The sequence below is a fragment of the Pelobates fuscus genome, chromosome 4, assembly GCF_036172605.1.
Source record: "Pelobates fuscus isolate aPelFus1 chromosome 4, aPelFus1.pri, whole genome shotgun sequence".
Classification (NCBI taxonomy): Eukaryota; Metazoa; Chordata; class Amphibia; order Anura; family Pelobatidae; genus Pelobates; species Pelobates fuscus.
Genome location: NC_086320.1, coordinates 149080431 through 149100058, shown reverse-complemented (window position 1 = coordinate 149100058; position 19628 = coordinate 149080431). Strand labels below are relative to the sequence as shown.

Sequence of the window (19628 nt, the reverse complement as noted above, 5' to 3'; positions counted from 1 at the left end):
GTATTCATTATTTTACTGTATCTCTCCTTTTTGTCCTCTTTATTTACAGGCCTATCAGCATCATCGGTTCCGGCACACCAGAACCAATTTTTACCATTCTGTATTTGCTATTCCTATTTTCTCACTATCACTCTATATGGCCTTTGTGTCCCGAACACATATATATATACACATATATAGAGAGAGCGAGAGAGAGAGAGTTAATACATTGCTAAACACAAATACACACACCAGTCAAGCCATAAGACTTGCTTTTCCCACAGAAATCCCACTTTAACAGTGCTCTCACTACTGCAAGGGATTTTGGGTGGGCGTATGCAAGTGGTGGAAGGGATTTACTTCAGGTGGAAGGGGTTTTCATCCACAGTTTTTCCCCCAACATATTATATTGCCCCTAAACGCTGACCTTCAACATTGTTAGCAATGGCCCATTTTGAGCCTCACCTCCACCCATGTAAATGTATTTTCATTCTTATCAATAATGATTTTCTTTTATAGAATATACCCTATAGGTGTACTTTCATTGGCGGTCATGGCACACTTCAGGGTGCTTATCTATAGGGTACTAGTTCATTACAACATTGTGTAATTAAAACAACCACAAAGTAATGATTACATAACTAAAATACATTTTTAATAAGTGCAACGGTCACACAACATATACTGTACCTTAAGTCAGAGTGCGCCTGTATCTTCTGGATCTTTATATCAGAATCCAGAACTTTGAGAAGGACTGCCAGCTGCCTCACTAATGTATCTTTTTGCTGTTCTGTCAACAGTCCGACAGCTACCTTCAAAATCAACTCCACCAAATTTTGTTTTCTTGGATCTTTATGGCAGAAAAAAAAAGATAAAAAAATATTCAAATATAGTCATCAAACATTTATTATTTTTATTAATATAAAGCGTCAACATACTATGCATCTCAGAACGGGTTGGCCTTGAAATATGTCTGAAAGTAAATGCAATAAATTCACCAATATATCATAAGTGTTTCATTAAGCTAGAGTTGTTTTGGTGGTTAGAGTATCTATCTAACTTGATAAAGTTTTCTGACCTTGGTAGGATTACCAGTAGTAAAATCTTAATGAATTTTGAATTGTGATTACTTAGAGGTATGTCTTGGGATTCTGGTGGAAAGGGATAGAATGTATTGATTATGTGACTGACACTTGATTGTAATATGCCCCGTATGTAAGAGTGTTTTGTCATTCGTATATGCAGACTGACCCAGTACCATAGGCACACATAAAGACACACAAACCCAGTTTTTGCCCCGAATAGGAAGGTAAAAATAATCCTGGAACCAGAAAAAATTATTAGTTAAGATAAGTAAAATTCCTTAGCAATATAGTAATATAATCACTTTCTGTTTAGATACATAGCAACTTTTTTGTTTGTTTTTTTTGCCACAGAAGGCCTTCACCTACTATAATGTGCCATTTATTCTAATACTATAACGTTTATTTAATACACATGTCTGAGTATATGCATTTGCAATCAAGAGTCTAATACCACAACTTCTGCGGGCGAATAGAACTTCTCAGTGGAACGCACACGTCATACGACATGTGTTCCAGGGACGCCGACTATGACTTCCAATGACGCAAGTCACGCGACCCGGATGCTGAGTGCATGACGTATGATTTGGAGCGCACGATGCGTTCCAAGTGCAAAAAGCTGGAACCGGAAGAGCCCGCAATACCTGGTTTAAAAAGACGCCAAATAGGCTCCACCATCACATACTGACTGAGGGAGCCCCCGCCATAGGGCAAAACACGTATCGAACTTACTTGCCAGCAGGCTGTGCCAACATTGGATTTATTTTAACTTATTTGGACTTTTTACTTTTTTATTTTTGTCCAGTCTTCCTACTCTTTTTTGCACACATATTTATTGTGTTTATTGGACCTAATAAAGCATTTTTATACCAGAGAAGGATCTCCTATTTCATCGTTACCACAGACCTCTGAAAGGCTACATAAAGACCAGCAGTAAGAGAGAGGGGGAAATGCTATTAAGAGTCCCTCTGCACTTCCCATGAGAGCCATATGTTCATATATGGCTCCATGTTTGTGAGTACCTGAAATCTACAATTATCTGTATATTCCTTATATTGGCAATATTGTTGTTTTGTCCTTTCTTGTAGAATCATCAGATGTTTGTTCTACCTATTGTATGTATTTTGGATTTTTGTTTAGAGTGGTATAAGGGGTTCCCACTCAGGTGGCTTATTGCAGGTATTGCTAACACATATACCCATTTATTGTGTATTCCACTTTTCACTTTTTCTTATTTGACAATATTTTTTTTAATACGTATATAATTTGCAGTACACTGATATGCCCATTTTCATGCCCTATTTGGTTTGTCCGAATGGTTCCCTGAATATTTTCCCATGGACAATAGTTGTCCAATCTAAAATATCACATGAACGAGCATTGGACATCCCAAACAAAACTTCACATTAGTGAAAAATAACCTGGCTGTATGGAACATTCCCTTCATGCACAAATCTAATATAAACTGATGAATGATGGATGCACAGTGTTAATTGTTTTTTTCGTTTATTTTCTGTTAGTTGGTTAGACAACTGACGGTTAAAAAAATATATATACATGTTATTTTGTTCTTTCTTGTAGAATCATCAGACGTGTGTTCCACCTATTGTATGTATTTAAATAAGAAGAAGTAACCAATAGACGGAAAAGAGTAAAAATATTTATATTTACATATTATACATATTTATTAAATATATAATATGCAAACATATATAGATAGAGATTTTTTTTTACTGCTCCTCCTGTTTTTCCCTCTTTTGGTCACTTCTCACTTGATCTATGAATAAAATCAACATTTAGTGGCTGTCCCATCAATAGTCAATAGTCTTTATTTCCATTAGTCACCTCTTTTTTTGTGATGCCACAGGCAAAACATCGGATACTAAATCAAAAATGTTCGGCCATCGAGCTAATGGAACTGCCTGTCGACCTTAATTCAGCTGAATCTGAATGCACAGGTCTAGTTTTTATAATTCTAAAAGAAACCTGAATAGTAATTGTTCATATTACATAATTTATTTTACAGTATTCTAGACTCAGCAGAAGTATAAGTGAAATAATTTGTTGTATCCACTAATGTTTATGTGAAACCAGAAATTATGCTTTTGTAATCATTCTCAGGGAATTGGACCATTTGAGTAATAGGGTAGCAATGCATTGATGGACACAATGTTAATATGAGACAACTTTGCTATGTGTTGAGTGAGTGTTCGTACCAGGACGCACTTCCACAGTTGCTGTGTCAGTATTGGAGTTTCCCTTTGTATCTGTGACCTTCAAATAAAAAAGGTATATTCCTTCTACCAGGTTAGTGAGTTGCAGAACTGGCTCTTTGTAGGAGGAGTACACAACATCCTGTAAAGACATACAAAATAAAATCATCAGACTAGACTGGAGATAAATGATTACTGGAACAAAGCAATTTCCGATCTTAGCATTGACCAGACTTTCATAAACTGCATATTATTCATACCAACAAGCAGGTATGTGATTCTCCAAAGCCTGTTTTCTACTCACTTGTTTGAGGAATAGTGCTTAAACAGTCTAAAGGCCCAATTTTGAAAGTTTGTTTAGTATGTTTGAACAACAGAGAATACATCCTTTAGATTTAGCTTCAAAGTTTTGTTTCATTATTTATTTCCTTGTTAAATAAAGATAGAATATTTATGAAATACTCGTCCTAAATGTGTTGGAATTTCACTGAAATTCTAACCCAGCCAAGAGATATACAGGGACAAAGTATATTTCCTCCGCCTGAGTTTTTAGACTCTGAACAGAGCTACAGTGTCAATCCTAACAGCGGTCGCCAGTGACGGCTTCAGGGAATTGGCTCCGTTTATGAAGGACTCTGCAGTCTTGCGGGATCTTCCATAGACCTCCATAGATCTCAATGCTGTACTCTCTCGCATGTGCGAGAGTATAGCAATGATGTCGGCTCTGAAGAGGACTCACTGCAAAAAGATGGCCACGCCCATGAGGTAAGTAATCTCACCTTTACCAGCCTCCCCTGGCCACCAGACCTCCATCTGCATTGTCACCATCGTGGGTCTTCGCAAATTCCCCATATGGTGACAGTATCGCTTTAAAAAACTGAACATGTTCAGTAGCATGTTCACACCTTTTGGATCAACAGCATAAAAGAATGGGTTTCAATGATAAACTTGACAAACTTTAGTCTTTTTTCAACCTAGACTACTATGTAACTATGTAACCTAACAGTCTTTTTGTCTAGGTGAGAGTGCTATCTTTCACAGGCCTCACCAAAGGGAAAAAAAATTCCATTCTTTTTTAATTCTCTTCCTTTATGTCCAAAATGGTATCTTTAAATTCATAATCAGTGACAGGATTCTAAATTGAGACTGGAGATGAGATGTGTGAAAATGGATAATAGGAAGAGAAGTATAGGAGGGGAAGTTACTAGAGGAAAAGCAAAGTATTGCATATACATGATTGTCTTTCATATTTTCATAGTGTTTCAGAGCTTTTCCCATAAGCAATGTATTATGGGTACTGCACACATTCGTGGGAGTTGTAGTTAAAAAAAAAAAACTGAGAAAAATACAAAAAAACACCCAGCAATTGTGTAGGTTTTTTTTTGTAAAATCCTTTTAAAATATTTGTGAGAGGCTACCTGTAAAGATTAGTGCTAGAAGAAAAGCTGCAAAACCAGACCAGACATTAATAGGTATGTTATTTTGATTTAATTTTAACATTTGAGCAGATAACATGCATGCTTTTCATTTGTTTCTTTTGTTTGAAACCAAGATTATTCAATTTACAGTTCGGAGAATCTGTGAAATTAACGGGAAAATATATATTCATGGTCAAATTAATAAGATTAATACAATAATTGAGATTAATTAGACTAGCATAATGATAAAAAAGCTACATAACAGTCCTAAAACCTGAATCGTAAAATGTATCTACCCCAGCTGCAGGACTCTGACCATCCCTCGTCCATTGGTATGAAACCAGTCCTTGGTCACCAACAGACTTTGAACCATCCAAATTAATAGAATTATTGGGAAGCACAAGAATATGGGTCCCACCAGCATGTGCTTGAGGAGGGCTGTTGTTTTCTAACACATGAAAAACATGAACAGCATTAATATTTAATGACTACAACCTGATCTATTCTTTATCTATTTTCTCTACAATGTAAAAAATATAAAAATAAGACAGCATTATGATAACCAAAGTGTACATGTTTAATTTAATACAAAGAGCCTATGTCCTATCATAAGGCATGATAAAAACTATTTATACATTGCATTATATTAGGGTGCAGGGGTTCATAAAAATACAACTTTCTGTCTCACTATAGACTGTGACTTTTAGCTGAAAGCAACAAGGTGAATTGTTAGAAAGGAGGTTTGCCATCACTAGGCAGGTAAGCTTACACTTTAATGGGTGTTGGAGTGAAACTAAAAACCTCTTATTTTTAAAATATGTATAGGTATATGGGATAGTGTGCAAGTAACATTTTTGTTCTATGTATTTGTTCTGATGAATACTATAGCCTTTGCTGCCGCCAAAGAGTAGTGAGAGATTGATTGGGAACACAAATAAAATAGGAATACAAACCTTTTAATGTCCTAATATATCCACCACGTGTGAATAAAAATAATAAAATAATGGATTTTACTTCCTTTTACCTCGATGCCTCTTTCCTCTCCTATTCCCATGACGTTGCGTCGTTTCATCCATCATTGGTCCAATCCAATGCTTCTCATAGAGGAGCAATGAGGACCTGGTGCTCATGTGTGGTGAGTGCCCCGTGCGCATCCAAGCTTCCCCATAGCAAAACACTGAAGCAGTGCTTTTCTATGGGGGCTTCCATATCACATGACCAGGTTTTACTTGTACAGTGACATGGAAGTGCCTCTACTTGCTGTCTGTATGACTTGAGCCTCCATTAGTATCACTGAACTAATCAGGGCTGGTTCACTGGCTGAAAGCATCAATTGAGCTATTACTACTGAGGAGAGCTATTAGAATTACATCTGTTTACATCTGTAAATTACATATGTTTTCAGCACGCACTGTACGCTGGCAACAGACGTAATCAGCGTCTACCCTTACAGGCCGAGGGCCAAGTAAATAGTGCTTCATAGGGCAATGTAAACTAAACTAAATTAATAGTAAAAAAGGTTGGTGTAACCCCTTAAGTAATAACACTCTATACAATGGTACAGATTCGTGGACTAACTACACTAGTCTAAAAAAACATAGCTATGCAACAGTTACAAATACGTACATGATAAAGAAGCCTAAAAGTTATAGTCTCTGTGATTATAGCTTTATCATTTCCATGACCCCAAAAATAACAATTAACGCTTACCTTCCTTAACCGTTATAGAAAGAGTAGCAGTGCTGTTTAGACCTTGACTGTCTTTGACAATCAAACGAAAATGATAGATGCCAACCTGCAATCCACTTACTATTCCCACTGCTTTATCGCTGTCCTGTATGGTAACAGCGGTTGGCCCACTATAATGTAAACATTATTATTATTAATTTTATTCTTTGTCAATGTGATGCAATCAACCTGAAATAGAAGTCTGCTATTACAAATATGATTTATTGTACATAGACAACTATATGTACCATGTGTGGCATTACAGCCATATAGACCTAGTTCACATACAGTGCTGTCAGTTCGCAAATCAGCATTTCCCAAACTTAGGTGCTGATTCTTTACAAATTACCCAAACTACAACTCTTTGTAATAAGCATTCTAATAAACATTTCGAATTTACATCTCAGTGCTCATATAATAAGCAGGTAATTTAATATTGTGACTTGAAGAATTTTTTTTAAAAAATACACGTCACTTACATTTATTTATGTTAATGTTTTGAGAGCTTTATATACTGATTGGGTTTGTTGGACTGTAAACCATATACTCAATCAATTTTATGAGTCACCATTTAAAAATTATTTGTTAACTTAACTTAGCATAAATACCTGATTAACTCCCATTCATAAGAAACAATGCCTTGATCATCTCTGCTTTTACTTCCATCTAATATTGTAGATTCCACTGGATATGTCAGTTCTTTATCAGGACCTGTGTCTGCTACAGGTGGCTTGTCAATTTCTGTGATAGAAATATAATGAATGGTATAATGGCAGTTCTAGGACAGGCTTTATATTGCCGGAAATTCTGGACACAAGAACTCATCCTCTTTCTTTTTCCCATTAAGCCTATTAAGGTGTCTTACATCTTACTGGAAAACTGCTAAGCCTTCACTTTTATGCACATGTAAGCACCCAACTATTTTTTCTATCCTGCAGGTTTGCGATCAAGTTTGACAGTCTACGTTTTTTGTCTGTACAACCTTCTCCTCTCCTTCCCCTTACAAGTAATCTGCTTTTTCCCCCAGATTACTAACTCTTCTACATCCTTTCTTCAGCGTTGACATGCCATCAGATGCAGGTATCCGTAATCTCTCTGATTTGCTTCAATATCAAACTAATTTTTTTATAGACTTTTTGTTACCGATTCCCCTATGCTCCTAATATTCAAACATAGTTGGGTGCAAGACTTGCAAATTCCTAATACAGTGGCAGAATGGAAAACGATATTGCATCTCACTCACCACACGTCAGCTAATGTGGCTACATAGGAAAGCAATTATAAAAGTATATCTCAGCGGCATATGTCTCTCTTCCATTTACAAAGGCTCTTACCTCAAATACTGGACAGGTTCTGGAGTTGTCTAATAGGTAGAGGCTCACCAGCTCACATATGGGTGCTTCTGTCAGGTAACTGAAAATCTTTTATAATATACCGCAGCCTTGATTTAACTTATTACACATAATTAGATTTCCTTTACCATAAAAGTGGTGTTATTGTATCTGCTTCCTTTATCTCTACATAAATTTAAGTATCCTCTAGTAAAACGCTTACTAACGGCAGTCAGCCCTTCCAACCTTCTTGAGGTGGCTTAATGCACAATGTGTCAGGGTCTGGATCCGAAAAGTAGAGTCTACTCGTATCATAGATGAGATGCATGCTTCCTAACCTAACACATATCAAGCAAACTCAGATACTTGGCGTGACTTGCATTCTCTGCATCAAGTATTCCCCACCTTCCCCATATCTCCTGACCCTGCCAAAAATGGGACACATGGAGGGGCTGAGGGGAAAATTGAGACACATGGATGGGCTGAGGGGGCTATGAGATACACGGAAGAGCTGAGGTGGGGAATGAGACACATGGAGGGGCTGAGATTGGGAATGAGACACATGGAGGGGCTGAGGTGGGGAATGTGACACATGGAGGGGCTGAGGTGGGGAATGTGACACATGCAGGGGCTGCGTGGGATGAGACACATGCAGGGGCTGCGTGGGATGAGACACATGGAGGGGCTTAGTGAGGGATAAGATGCATGGAGGGGCTGAGGAAATTGTGGGGGGAGGGGCTGAGGAAAAAAAATCGCAAGCACACAGTGACTCGTGGGGTTGAGGAAACAGATAGAATAGAAACAAAGGCTTCTCTATGAGAAGCCTCTGATTGGACAATTTTCCACTTCCAGTGAAATTACTTATGAGAAATGCAGCCGTTGAAAGCTGTTTTAGACTACATCCCCCCCAAAATACATACATAAATATGTGCTTGCGTGTATTTATTGGGGGTATATCTACTAAACTGTATTTTTGTACTCCTTATATTACAGGGCGTTGGATAATATAATTTAATATATAATAATAATATAGTAGGAGCAGGTAATCTTGGTGGGGCCACCTGTTCAGAATTGATTGTTCCTCTCACTAAAGAATGTATAATATGCCTCCAATCCCAAGGCCCAGTTAATATTCCAAACTTTTACTAAGTAAAATAGTCACCCATGTGAAAACTTATGAAAGGGCATGCGCATGTCTAACAGACACAAATTGTTCCATTAAAGTCACCTTTCTAAATTCTGCAGTGATACAAAGCATCCTCTGGAGTAAGTAATCTTTGACTAAAAAAATAAAGTAACAAAATCTCTACCAAAACATACGCATACACGCCTAGGCAATTGGGATGTTTGGTTGTAACAACAGAATCTTGCAATTTGGATGTGCAATCAGAGCCCTATCAATAACACCATTTATTACTGAATGTAATGTATTTTTGGCCTTTTCGTACACAGTGATTTCCCATTTAACATGTCTGCTGTTTTATACTGTTTTTCTTATATACTTATATTTGAACAGGCTGACACATGGTTAGTCATTGTGAGAATTACACATACCAGGCTGCACAATCACTGTGACCTCAGCAACAGATTGCTGGTTAGATGAATCTGTTACTGTCAGTTGAAATGTATAATTTCCCACTTGCATTGTAGTCGCTTGGAGATATGGAGAAATCACACCCTGTGCTCAGTAAAAAAAAAGAAAAATATATATGTTACTATAATTTTAATAAAAAGTAGATTAAGTAAACATGTATTAAGTAAACGTTTACAGCTGTATTCCATAAACATTACATTGTTGTGAACTGAAAACTGAACTGGAAAATTCAGGCAAAAATAGCTGATTTGGACTAATTCTCAGCTATAGCACCAGTGTTGCTTTTTTAGTCTGAATTATTTTAAAATTCACTTAAAATTCAGTGTTTAGTGAATAAACCCCCAAAAATGTATCCACTAGTGATTTGGAAAATGTCCCCAAGGGAAATCATACTTTAATATTTGGTATATAGTATATAGTAGAAAATAAGGGGCAAGGAATAAATGTGCCTTGTAACGTTATTAAAATGTAGTTATATTAACCTAATAATGAAATCAGACAAGTACAAATTAAAATAAGTTGCATCAAAAGTTATATATAAGCCACAGGGATGAGTGTTGGCAAAGTCTTGATCTTGAATATGTTGCATTTTAGCCATGTTTAACCTGCTTTTCTTTAAAAAACAAACAAACAAACCAAAAAAGCATTGCCTATTAAAAATGCCATGTGTAATTTGGCAACACAATTTCTCCAGCCAAAGAGTTCCATACGTTTATTGAAATCTCATATTCTTATGTTTCAATGGGCAGTCTATTGCATAGTATACTATTTTACACACATTATAATACTATACTGGCCCTTACTACAAAAGATCCTCAAAGCGCTGGATAAAAAATCCAAATGCAAGAGTATCCACTGGAAATCTAGTTACATAAAAAGTAATATATGATAAATAAATGAAGCGGTATAGGTAAATTTGTCCCAAAATAAATGGTCAGAAATAAAGAACTATTCAAGCCAAATGGCTAACCTCCTGCCCTGAGGTCTCTATTAATATCGCTAATATTCTCAGACTTCAGACTTTAATGCAATCCGGTAGGTCAATGTCTGAGACATATATAAAATGTATGTATAAATATATACGACCTAGAGTATTGCCTAGAACCCGTGGTGTCTGAGTTCTCAGAAAAAAATGGACATAATCATAACTTCATAAAGGAATAACGCCACTCTTGATTCTCTGAGAATACTAGTCACCTTACTGGGGTGAGTGGAGTTAAATCATTATGTGGAGCCTTTGAACAAAAAACAACCCCATAGGCTCTTGGACAGCCACTACCTGTAGACGTTGTTTCTTTTATACTGGTCCTTAACCTTGTTGACTGACATTGCAAACTTTTGCTAATATGGTCATCAGCAATGTTACCCAAAATTCCAATCTTTTGATCATTCCATTTTGAGTATAACTTAAGACTTTGCTTTTGTTCTAAAAAACAGCAAAATGTTACATTTATCATATCTTTTCCAAACCCCTACACGAAGACATAATCTATCTTGATATTACCTAGGTTTAGCAATGACCCTGGTAAGAACATTGACAAACTATAAACTATGTACACGTAGACATCTTGACAAACATTTAGTAAATCAGCATATCATATACACAAGACAAAGAGAGAAAGAGAGCACCTACTAAGATACCTTCATGGCCACTATTTTGCCTTTACTGCTGGGACTGAGGGACCACTTGTAGCTGACAATCTGGTGGTCATCACTGCTCTCATTTCCATTCAAAGTAATGTAGTTTTGGGGAAGGGTTATAACTTGATTAGGCCCAGCATTGGCAAGTGGTGGGTAATCCACAGGAGCGTGCACTGTAACATTGGCTGTGGTAGAGTTTACAATTCCATCTGAGTCAGTCACAGTTAGTCTGCAAGACAGTAGTGTTAAAACTATCAGAACACATGATATGGGTAAAAAAAAAGAAAAAAGAAAAATCTGAGCTTAAAACAATGTCCATTGCTTAAGGTACTTGCTGGGGCGTAACTAGAAACCTCAGGGCCCAGTGCAAGAATCTGTTAAGAGCCCCACAACTGCTATTTTTGCGGGGTTCTATTTTTAGGCAGTATTTGTGAATGTAGGCATGTTTTTGTACGGCGTATACTTGTGTGAATGTTTGTCTATTTGTGTATAATGCTGATGTTTTAAATGCAGGGGGTCTGTTTGTGTGTATTGTTGGCATTTAAACGCAGGCATGTACGTGGTGTTGGTGTTTGGATGCAAAATTTCTTATGTAGTGTCAGGGCCGGCCTTAGGCATTTGGGCGCCCTGTGCAAAAAATCTTCACAGCGCCCAATATGACGTCATATTCCGGCTCCCAGCCTCACTCTGCGCTGCGCGAGGGAGCTGAGCAAACAGCTCAGAGGAAGTGCTCCCTCGCCAGCCGCCCGCCAGCGCCGCCCGACCGCCCAGCAGCCCGGCATGTCTGTTAGCCGCAAGGCTAACAAGACATTTGCCTTGGGCATTTGGGGGCGGCTTTTTTGCCGCCCCCTGGAAAATGCCGCCCAAGGCAAATGCCTTGTTAGCATTGCGGCTAACAGACATGCCGTGTGAGCTATGTGGCCGCAGGGCGCCCCCTGCACCATGGCGCCCTGTGCGGCCGCACAGCTCGCACACCCCTAAGGCCGGCCCTGTGTAGTGTTAGTGTATGTTTGCAGGGGTGTGTTTGTCTCTAATGTTGGCATGTGAATTCTCGCGTGTGTGTCTAGTGTTGATATTTGAATGCAGAACTGCTTTTGTGTTCAGTGTTGGCGTTTGAATGCAGGGGTGTGTTTTTGTGTAATATTGGTAATTGCATGCAAATGTGTATTCACAAATACATATGTACTGCCACGCACAAATTCAGGGGCACATGGTCTCCGCTAGGCCCCCCCGACAGGAGGAACTCCAAGGCCCGGTCGCAGTTTGCGACTTTTGCGAAACTGGTAGTTCCGCCCTTGTTTACCTGCAGAAATGCAGTATGAAGTCTGAAATACAATGCTTGTCTGTAATCATTTGTGCGTTAAGCTAGGAACTCTGGGAAAGTGTTGTGGAAACATGATTTCGGTAGTAATTAATAATTTAACTTAAATACATAGTACAAAACATTTTAGTAGTAAAACAGATGTATGTATACATTCTTGTCTATATATTATGTATTGTATGTATGTATTTATTTATATTTTCCCAAGGTTTATTCATTTTCTAAACATTCTGTTTTAATTTGTTTTTTATAAGTAAACAGACAGGGTTATTCACTAAAGTAAGAATTGTCTGGAACTCAAAGTGAATTTCAAATTCAAAGTGTCACTGCCACCATCTGGGGACTTTTGTGAATTCACAAATACCCCCGACGGTGATATCGTAGTTGGGGGTCCGGTAGCTGGGGAGACAAATAAAGGTGAGATTTACTTACCTGAACAGGTCTCTCACAGGTGTGGCCATCTTGTTCTGTCAAGATCTCTTCAGCTCTTAGCCGATATCACAACTGTACTTTCGCACATGCAGGTGGTTGACAGTGCCACTTTAAAGCCAAAATTGTTGAACATGAATAGTTCTCCAAGTCAGCTATACTTTAAATTTTAAATTCGATAATTCTGACTTAAAGGGGCACTATAGTGTCAGGAAACGTGTATTCCTGACACTATAGTTCTAAAACCACTGATTAGATGGTCGGCCTTTCTTACCTTTTGTTAGAAAGGTGATTTACTCACCTTTTTCCTGAGACGCACGGGGCTCCTTGCATCTGGCTCCGCCCCTCCTTGGCTGACATAATCAGAATTGATGATCTTAGCCCATCAAAATGCTTTCCCATATGAAAACATTGGATTGGCTGAGATTGTCAATTCTAAATACCTCAGCCAAGGAGCCGAGGTGGGACGGGGGCAGAGTCAATCGCGGCCCTAGCCAATCAGCATCTCCTCATAGAGATGCATTGATTCTCTCTTCATTGAAACGCTGAACGTCAGTGCTGCACACTGGTCACTGGTGATGTTCTTTGTTTGTAATGTTAACACTGCCTTTCCTCTGAGAAAACCGTTTTTACATTAAAAAGTCTGCAGCGACTGACTATACTCACTTGATAAACTACAATAAGCAGTAGTTGTACTGATGACTATAGTGTCCTTTTAAATAAATAACTCTAAGAATGTCAGAAAACTATAATGCATATACAACAGACAAATATGTCAATTGTACAGAACTATGCAAACAGCTTCACTGAAGAGTCTTTTGATGATGTCAGAGGAGGGTATTGTATTAAAATGGCCCCGGTACAGCTTTAAATTAATCCAGAAGCCCAAAGAAAAGTTTGGTAGATCAGGCTCATTATCATCAGGTTGAAGGAATTTTGTGCCAAGTATATTGTTTATACCTAAATCTTGAAATGACAATACAGTTATATTTTAATGGTGGAGTCATTGTTCTACTTAAGACGAACATGCATACGAACAATTTCTTCACAAATTACATATAACACTAATTGTGTTACTACTACGTTGCAACCTTACAAAAGAAGGTAAAACGCTTTTAAAAACCAAAACTGTTTTTATGACTTTAGGCTTATTAGAGATCCATTAAGTCTTATATACTTAATATCATTAACTTTTAGCAAGAGGAATGAAAATCGCCACTAATGATTCTAGCTATATAACTCCAATCAATATGTGCCAATTTCTTGTTAAGAAATTGTAAATTGAAGAAATAAAGAGTTATACATACTGCTTCCATCGATAAAAGTATATGATGTCGGTAAAGATATTTGTTGCGTTATTGGATACACAACTGCCACTGGAGGCTGATTGACACGCTCTGCTGCAATAAATCAAAAACAACACCATAAAGTAAGATACATATCAAACCAACATAAAGTCTCAGAATTAGGATCTGCTCATAAGACATATTGCTAATTATTCTTAATAGACACTCCAGAACCTTAAATCACGTTAGCTTGCTGGAAAGCTTTATGTGTGAAGAGTGTGTCCTCTTTTTTTCATTTTGAAAAATGGAAGATTTCAATAGAATTTGATACTTTTATAAACTAACCTGGTTACACCCCCTTGGATTTGATGCAGAAAATAGATCCTTTTACTTCCTGGTTTGGTTAGTTCGGTGAAGCTAAACTGAAGAGGAAGCAACTGCCCAGAGTACCTGCATTGCAAATACTCCTTATTGAGCTGCATTGGAAAGTCTGTGATTGGACAGTCACAGAAGGTCTGGGCAGGGTTAGAAGGGGAGGGCTCGCAAAGGCAGCAGACAAGAGAAATGCAGGTTTTGCAACATGTTTTTAGATGTATCCCCAATGAAAATCCATAATTAAACGCATGTATGTTTACATTTGGGGTACTTCTACTAAACAGATTTTTATTTATTTTGTAACTGGGCAGTGCAGTGTCCTTTTAATATATATATATATATATATATATATATATATATATATATATATATATATATATATATATATATATATTTATGAGATCACTGATGAATAATCTTTAGATGATTCCATCACCACCAAAAATCTTACTTAGCCTACAAACCGCACCAGTTTAATCCATGTCTACCCACTACGAACATATGCAATATCCAAAGGCACAAGATTATGAGATAATGGTAAGAGGTTATATTGTTCCAGACTTTCACAACCAACGTGAAATATGTACATGGTTATGCTTAGGTTCCACAATATTTAAATGATGCTCCACTAATTTTAAGGGTTTGTACCATTTTCCTACTGCTTTAAACCAATTCTAACCTGTAACACATAGATAATGCAAGAAGGTTCTATGGAATCATGTGACTATTCCCATATAGCAAGAGAAAATAAGTTTCATCAGTGCCATTTTTTCTTTATCATAATCTTTCTGTTATTAGCCAATAAGAAAGAGCCTGGAGCAGTTATGATGTAGCCCATCATGTTCAATATTTGCTTTGCTGTGTGTTCAATTATGCTTTTTTTGCGCATCACTGTTTCAAATAGTGCATGAGTGTTACTTTAAAAATATATGGTTATTCTCCCTTGACTTTTCATATCTGGATATTCACCTTTTACCTTAACCCAATGTTAAGTAAATTTAACAGGCATTACAGAAAACTAACTTGCCACACAACTGTATATATTCATCACAAGCTTGACAAAAACCTGGGTGCAGGTCGAAACATTGCTGTGCACTTGATGTTCCATTTATTTCTGCTTATACTCTAACACAGTGAGTGCCTGAGCATTTTTTCTTTATGTAACTCGGAATTGGAAGTATATGGCACTTTTCAAACACACAGACTAAAAAGAAAAAACAAAGCTCTTCCAGGGTGAATAAGTACCTCTAACCAGCGGGTTGGGGGGCGGGGAGGGAGTTGGTAAGAAGTATCTGTGCTGGTTGGCACTAAATCTAAACTATTCCAAGTGTTAGGTTAGAAACATAAGCTGAATATGTAGGTTTACATCCTTAACTATGGCCGAGACACCTCAAGGATGCCCTATTGTGGTTCGTTGGTAAGTATAAAATAAATATAATGGAGAGTCTGAACACGAAAAAAATAAAACAAGGTTCTACAAAAACCAACTCAAAAAATAGTCCCCTGGTTGGCACATTTGGGATATTTCAGGTATGGTTAAGCAAAGGTCCTGGTACTGCTTGAGATGATTCTTCTAGGTCAAGAGCTGTAAGAAAAGTGGAAGCTTCTTGAGGGAATGTGGCCTTATAGATCTTTTTCTCCCTACAGACCGCCAATGTGAGTCTATGGCAAGACTTCCGTCATAGCAGTGTGGAGCGATTGAGGTCTTGGAAGAAAGTGAAATGAAATGATTCAAAGTCAAGAGGTGTCATATCCTGGAGAATCTCATTAGTTTTTGCTTATTTGCATTTGACATCGAAGTATAATGTCTCTTGGTGAGGCTGCTGGTGTTCGGGAGACCTGGTAATTCGGTAGGCACTGTCTAATGTTATCAATTTAACTTGTTTAATTGACATCACTGAACCCATTAGTCATCTAAGAAAATGGGGGAGTTCTTCTGGGGTCACTGCATCCGATATCCCTCTAAGTTTTCCTCTGACTCCAGTCCACTCTTAGAGTAAGTTTGGAGTGTGAAACTTGTAACTGTTGTACGGTTTCCTTCAGAGCTAAGAGCCGGTCAGTTGCCGCTTGGAGTTTCTGTTTTTCATGTTGCATCAAATGGTTTCTGAGTGTTGTGACGGACCCTCCCTCAATCGATGCTCCTAGTGCTCACCAAGGACCATCAGCCCCGCACCAGACACCATAAGCACTGCAGCCCCCACGAACCACTGCAGCTTGGGTGGGGTCTCACCGTCTCCTACCCACCCTGGACCTATGACAAGGCTCCAGGCTCCAGTGGGGGGGGGGGGGGGGAACGCTCTTTCTTCAGAGAGCATAGCAGAAACAGCTCTTACAAGAGCTAGTGATTATCCAAAGGAGTATAATGATCATAGCAATCCCTTGTAGCAATCCCTTGTAGTGATAGTGATATAGCGAGACGAGGCTGCAAGTTGAGGATAAGAAGGTCTGAGAGTTTAATGGTACAGGTTGGATTTTTATAAATTTTTTCAGGCCAGAGGCACACCCACTGGACCTGATGGGGAACTGGGACACAAGGGACATAAAACAATGAAAACAGTAATTAACAGTATGACACTCCCACATACAGTAAACAATACAGTAAACAAACTGCATTAACTACCTTGATATAATCAAGGTAGTTAATGCATTAACTTAACCCCTTAAGGACCAAACTTCTGGAATAAAAGGGAATCATGACGTGTCACACACGTCATGTGTCCTTAAGGGGTTAAAGGGACACTATAGTCACCAGAACAACTACAGCTTATTGAATTTGTTCTGGTGAGTAGAATCAATACATTCAGGCTTTTTGCTGTAAACACTGTCTTTTCAGAGAAAATGGCTGGTAGAGATCCTTTCTGGGTCATCACTGCCTAAAATACATCCAAACATTCAGTGTCTCCTCCCTCTTAATGCAGACACTGAACTTTCCTCATAGAGATTCATTGATTAAATTAATCTCTATGAGGATATTCTGATTGGCCAGGGCTGTGTTTGAATCATGCTGGCTCAGCCAATCCTATGGGGAAGCATTGTGATTGGATCAGGCTACCACTTCTGATGATGTCAGCAGACTTCTTGTTTTTGTGAGTCTAACAGCATTCAGATCTAAAGCTTCAGGCTCGAATACAGTAAGATTTATACTATATTTATGGAGGCATGAGGGGACCAGGGGGGCTAGATGGTGGTTTTAACACTATAGGGTCAGGAATACATGTTTGTGTTCCTGACCCTATAGTGATCCTTTAATTATCCACAGGCAACACACATTTTACAAAGTCCAATAAGTACTCCAAAACACAACATATCCCCCTACAATCCCCTGATAGCCCTGATCTAGGTGAACAACATATCCAAAAATCACCCAGATCAGATCAGGGGTTCAGAAATTCTATGAAAGTCATAGTTTTGCCCAGGCGAATACAGGATTTCATGCTTAAAACAGTTCCATAGAATCGCGGCTAAGTGCCGCTGGAGGACCGGGAACCGCGAGATTTTCATGCCGAAAATAGTTCCAGGGCATTCGCGGCTAAGTCCCCCTGAAGTTTTAGCCCATGCGAACTTCGACTGTTCGGGAGTTTGAAGGATCAATGTGTAAAGTCCCAATGGGCACAATTAGGGTCTCTCAGCCAAAATATATTAAAAGGGCCATAGTCACAGGGTAAAAGGCTGGCAATAAATAAAAAGAATAAGACAGCGCTAGATAACTTTTGGCAGCAACCTTAAAAAAAGGGAATCCCTCAAACCCTTTGAAATAAGATAAATAAATACAATAAAAAAGGCTGCGCACAAATATAAAATCCAATGGTTAAACAAAAAAGGAGAGAAATAGTCCAGCTATTGTGTCCTTACAAGTGTCCTTGGATGTTGAGGTCTTCTACTTGTATAGTGGTATCACTTGATATGAAAGATAAAAAGGAACAAGGAACAACCAATGGTGTAGTACGTAAAATTCAGGTATAGGTGTGAAAAGAAATAGTATAAAACTCACATTTACCAGAGCTAATATCCAGCTCTGGAGTGAAGTGCGTACAGCGGTTTAATCCCCGCTTATGGGATATAAGGCAGGTTCCTCTCCGTGAGTGGTTTTCGATTCTCGGAATAAAAAGAAGAAACAGCCAATAGTGCTCACTGTGTGGCAATATGAATAAGAATAATAAAAAAATTTTTTTGTACTTACAAAATAAGAGCAGGCACACTGCTCTTTGATGACAGCTTGGGTGGATTGATCCCCACCTAAGGATTTCTTTGAGTACAGGAAACTTCCAGGGGTATTCAAGGTTTTTTATAAAACCAGTAAAAAAAGATAAAAATAACAATAAAAAGCCAGGGTAAAATAGAAATTATGTGTCTATAAAAAAGATAATTGGCACAAACAAATGACCAAATAATACTTTAATATATAAAACACAATATTTAAATATCCATAACGCGTTTCGTCACTCAAGGACTTTTTCAAATGGAATAACATGTTTAACCTGGCAGGTAGATATTATATAGGAACATAATTATTTGAATTTTGGCGCCAAAACTTGGTCCATCCAATCAGAATTAAAAGCACGTTTAAAACTTAAAATACGTTAATAACTTAATAAAAGCTTAGTTTATAATATAACAACATGATTCTAATTAATATAAATCAAAAACGAGGGTGAAAAAGTATAGATTTAAACGTTTCAAAATTGTCACATGACCGGCATCACTTCCGCATTTCGGAAGTGTAGCCGCAATGCTCAATGGGAAATGTAGTTCAATTTGGCCGTGAGCGTTAAAATTTTAAATTACATTAGATCACTTAATGGGAGCTCTTTTTATAATCTAGCAACATGGTTCTGGATGATATAATTCAAAAACGAGGGTAAGAAAGTGTGGATTTAAAAGTTTAAAAGTTTTAAAATGGTCACATGACCGGCGTCACTTCCGGTTTTCGGAAGCATAGCCGCAATGCTCTGTGGGAAATGTAGTGCAATTTGGCCGCGAGCAACGGCCGTTTCCCATTACATTAAAATTTAAACATGTATTTACCCATATTCGTTTGTTGCTAATTCAGAGATAAATTTTAAAAAACGAAAATGCCAAATATTATTTTTGAACAGTAAAAAGTGGTCACATGATTTTAGGCAATAGAGGCCGAAATGTATTATGGGAAATGTAGTTAAAAGATTGAAAATTAAGAGGCAAATACCCAAAGGGGACTAATAAAATAAGGGGAATAAAATAGGAAGAGAACA

At 37.8% G+C, this 19628-nt stretch overlaps 1 protein-coding gene across 1 annotated transcript in view; it reads right to left on the bottom strand.

Moving 5' to 3' along the window:
- The window catches only part of KIAA0319 (KIAA0319 ortholog), a 90588-nt gene that overhangs the window by 40218 nt on the left and 30742 nt on the right, over positions 1 to 19628 (bottom strand). Inside the window, exons 8-16 of the mRNA XM_063453055.1 lie at positions 14044 to 14136; positions 13038 to 13089; positions 10987 to 11215; positions 9306 to 9429; positions 7029 to 7161; positions 6403 to 6551; positions 4989 to 5140; positions 3278 to 3416; positions 670 to 829 (exon numbers count right to left, since the gene is read on the bottom strand). Coding sequence (XP_063309125.1) covers positions 670 to 829; positions 3278 to 3416; positions 4989 to 5140; positions 6403 to 6551; positions 7029 to 7161; positions 9306 to 9429; positions 10987 to 11215; positions 13038 to 13089; positions 14044 to 14136 — 1231 coding nt within the window. The remainder of the gene's footprint in view (positions 1 to 669; positions 830 to 3277; positions 3417 to 4988; positions 5141 to 6402; positions 6552 to 7028; positions 7162 to 9305; positions 9430 to 10986; positions 11216 to 13037; positions 13090 to 14043; positions 14137 to 19628) is intronic.